Source organism: Eublepharis macularius, chromosome 14, assembly GCF_028583425.1.
Source record: "Eublepharis macularius isolate TG4126 chromosome 14, MPM_Emac_v1.0, whole genome shotgun sequence".
Taxonomy (NCBI): Eukaryota; Metazoa; Chordata; class Lepidosauria; order Squamata; family Eublepharidae; genus Eublepharis; species Eublepharis macularius.
Window position 1 is genome coordinate 43,763,288 of NC_072803.1, and position 4,016 is coordinate 43,767,303.

Consider the following 4,016-nt stretch of genomic DNA (forward strand, 5'->3'; position numbering starts at 1 on the left):
GCATGATGCACAGCAGCTCAGGTAAAAGAATGAGATTGCCAAGGAGCCCCAGAGAGCAAGCAGTTCATGAAGAAAGGGGAATGAAAATGTCATATCCCCTTGTAGCCAACTTGCTCTTTTTCTGAGTGATGGCTAGGGTTGCTAGCCTCCAAGCGGTAGCTGGAGATCTCCCGGAATTACAACTGATCTCCAGGCCACAGATATCAGTTCCCCTGGAGAAAATGGCTGCTTTGGAGGGTGGACTCTATGGAGTTATACCATGCTGAGGTCCTTTCCCTCCCCAAACCATGCCTTCTCCAAGATTCAGCCCCCAAATCTCCAGGAATTTCCCAACTTGGAGCTGGCAAACCTAGTGATAGCTGTGGTGGTGGGGTTCACTCTCTCCTCTCTGTGGCACCCTTGTTCTCCTCCCAGCAGCTGTCTGGGTACTGGGATGGGAGTGCAGAAGCTGCAGAGAAAGGTGGGGGGTTGTTGGAGAGGATGGGCCTTTTACTGCCATCCTTGGCATGACTTGCCAACTCTTAGGTAAAGCTTGGAAATTTCCGAGAATTATAGCTGATCTCCAGACTACTGAGGAAATGGCAGCTTTGAAGGGTGTACTGTATGGTAATAAACCCTGCAGAGATCTCCCCTCCCCAAATTCCACCTTACTTTTGTCCATGCTGAATTTACTGCTAATCATCTTAACCAGGTACCATGAAATCTGCACTACGGAGTGGGTGGGGAAATATTGGGTACAAGGGCATAAACAACCAACCACTTTTTCCAAGGGAAAAATATTCACTGTCAAAACTGTACAATGGCACACACTCTTAAATTTTTAAAATACTTTGCCTGCCTGGAAGCCAACACTCTCTCCAAATGAATGAAGAAAGTGTAAGTGGTGAGGAAAAGACACCCTGTACCTACTCAGAAACACTATATTCTTTTAAGTGTACATGTTCTTGGCTGAATCATACCAATGAAAACGGGGGCAGATCCTGGTCGTGTTGCCAAAAGAAAGAAATGCTATACACCTTCCTGCCAAGTTACGTAAAAGCTGATCTTTGGTCTTTCTCATTCACCCACATCTCACTGAAAGAGCCACTCCCAGGCCCAGCCTACAGGCTTAAACAAAAGTAGTTTCGCTCCAGCATCGTCATGTTAAAACAACTAAATAAATAAAGCTGTTCAAGATTTTTTTTTCTTGCATGTGCTTCCTGGCTGTTAGTAATACATTCTGGGATTTCAACCCAGACCTCAGACCTGGATTTCCCATCCACCCCTCATACCAATCCTATACTTGGAATTTCAAGATTATTCAAAGACAAGAATACATTCAAGCACATGCAGATAGTACTTCCCTTACTTATTTTACTTACTTTTTTTTTCCTTGCATGTGCTTCCTGGCTGTTAGTAATATGTTCACTGTAGGGATTTCAACCCAGACCTCAGACCTGGATTTCCCACCCACCCCTCATACCAATCCTATACTTGGAATTTCAAGATTATTCAAAGACAAGAATACATTCAAGCACGTGCAGATAGTATTTCCCTTACTGGCAAAGTAAACACAGCCTGCCCGCTCTATAGATCAGGCAGACTCCTTGGTGCCAACATCACCCCCAACTGGACTGTTGCTATTTGTAAAATGTTATGATTTAGCATGTCTATCTGGTATGGTCACCAACTCACAATCAGGCTCTGCCATTGAGCCTCCAACAAGAATTCTGTTAATATGGAAAGATCTGAATTCAGGTCATCCTAGTCCAACACTCTAATGACTACACCACGGTGATGCAAACTTTAAAGGGAGCAATCCTAATCATGTCTACTTGCATACTCCACTTGATTTAATGGCACTTGCTCCCAGGAAAGTGTTCTTAGGATTGCAGATGATTTGTGATTGCGAGAAAAATGTTGACAACTGAGTAGGTCTCTAATGTTCCCATTTCACAGACAGGGAAGTAAGGCTGAGAGAGTATGATTTGTCCAAAGCTGTTGACTAAGTTCAAGGCTGTGGGAGGAGAAGGATGAAAAATTAGGGGTTGCAATCTTATGCTTATTTACTTGAAAATAAGTTTTACTAAAATGTATTTATTTTATTTAAAACATTTTTATGCCATCTTTCCATCCAAATAGGATTCCCAAGGCAGCAAAAGAAGGGGGAGATGCTTCCAAGGAGGCTGGTGCAATTTATTATGTATTTAAAACATTTTTGAGTGCCTCCAGTTTTAATCCAGAAACAAAAACTGTGCACCAAGAGATCAGAGTGCAAGTCCAACACTGTGCATTAAAAGCCACATTGCCTCAATCACAGACCTGATTGAAGTTTGTAAAAACTCATTAGGTGGTTTTAAAATGATACCCTCCACTTTCATTGTTATCTATCTGATTTTTATTTGTCCCTTCCTCAAGGAGTCATAGTGATGTATCTACCTAGTTTCCCCTCCTCCGTTTTATCCTCACAACAATCTTGTGGGTAGGTAACAGAGAGAAACAGCAATTGGTCCAAAGTCACCAAGTGAGCTTCATGGCAGCGTGAAGATCTGAACTGTGGTCTCCCTAGTCTAACCACTATTTCAAAGTGGCTCAGGATCTCCAATAGATTTTATGATGCAATCTACATTGGAATTACCAGGCCTGGGGGAATCCCAGAAGCATCCATATTAATCAGAATCCAAGAATCTAAAGCTTTAGAAACATAACCTTTGAGCTATTTCTGTTCTTTTATGATTCATAAAACAAATCTGTTCTTTAATATATAAGAAACCATTATATTTATTCATAAATAACCAACACAATCAGACTTTACTCAAGTCTGAAGATATTATAGAAACTGCAGATGGGTCAAATATCCAAGAACAACACTATATAAGGAGCTGCTTTTGGTCCAACTCCAAATCCATACATGCCAAAAGTGCAGAAGTGTTGGTGCAGAACCAGGGTTCCTTTTTTCTCCCACAGCTTGTTCCTCTTTATTTTATGTCAAGGCAGAAAGTCAGGTGACTTGTTCAGCAAATATCTAATACTGGACCACCCCTGTGAGGCAGCTACTTAACCACAGAGAGACCAAGAATCGTCCTGGAAGATATATGGACACCATGGACACGAAAGACGTCAATTTGTTGCAAGCAAAGAAGAAGATAAAGTAGGTCTCCACAGATTGATCTTGGATGCAATCTGGTAGTCTGCAGATAACTGACAAGACAGCATCCTTGTACAGCCATTTCAGGTTGGATAAATTCCTCTTGCCAGCGGTGGAGAAATTAGATGTTCCTACCGCACCAGAAGGATGCAGGATAGCATCTAGTTGACCCGGCAGGCCCGGATCATGAGAAGCTGGAGGAGGATGAAGACGGGTGCCATGATAAGTCCATAACCCAACTCGTGACTCTGCTCGCCCACCTTCTGGCAAAGCAGCATCTCAAAGACAAACTTGAGGCTGAGCAAGGTGAGGATCCAGAAAAGACGCAACACAGCTAGGCGCTTCTCGCCGTCTTGGAAGAGGCGCACCGAGACAATAGTGGTGAAATAGGTGCTCAGTCCGTCGGCGGCAAAGAAAGGGGCAAAGACCCCCCACCAGCTCAGCCCGGTCGCCACCCCGTCCACCTTGAGCACAAGCAGCACCGACGCCGCCAGCAGCGCCAGGGCCTGCAGGAGCAGCTCGAAGGGTGCAAAGCCCAGCCATTGTACCAGCTCCCGCAAGGAAAAAAGCATCACGGGGGAGATGCGCGGGCGGCCGAGCCGGGTCGGGCCAGAATTAGCTCGCCTCTGAGAGACAGAAGAGACAGGCCGCTGCTGCGCATGCGCCTCTGGCGTTCGTGCTTGCAGAAAGCCGCGATGAAGAGACCGAACAAGCGTGCCCCGGAAAGGCAGGGGAGCGGGAGCGTGCACGGATGAACGGAAGAAGGGGGCGAAGGGAAGCGGGGAGCTAAGGAGGCAGCCCAGGTTTTTTTGCGCCTCAGCCAGCCATCCAGCTCCGCTTCCGGTACTCTTTGCCTCGACTTCCGGCACTGTTATGACGTGTACGGAAG

General features: G+C 45.5%; 1 protein-coding gene across 1 annotated transcript; it reads right to left on the reverse strand.

Moving 5' to 3' along the window:
• Positions 1 to 2,781: 2,781 nt before the first annotated feature.
• Positions 2,782 to 3,978, reverse strand: TMEM203 (transmembrane protein 203). The gene has a single exon (XM_054998053.1). It carries the CDS (start codon positions 3,697 to 3,699, stop codon positions 3,289 to 3,291), a length of 411 nt encoding a protein of 136 aa, XP_054854028.1. The 5' UTR covers positions 3,700 to 3,978; the 3' UTR covers positions 2,782 to 3,288.
• Positions 3,979 to 4,016: the final 38 nt, after the last annotated feature.

Excerpts from the sequence above, each read along its gene's own strand:
- TMEM203 (XM_054998053.1), bottom strand. The coding sequence starts at position 3,699 with ATGCTTTTTTCCTTGCGGGAGCTGGTACAATGGCTGGGCTTTGCACCC.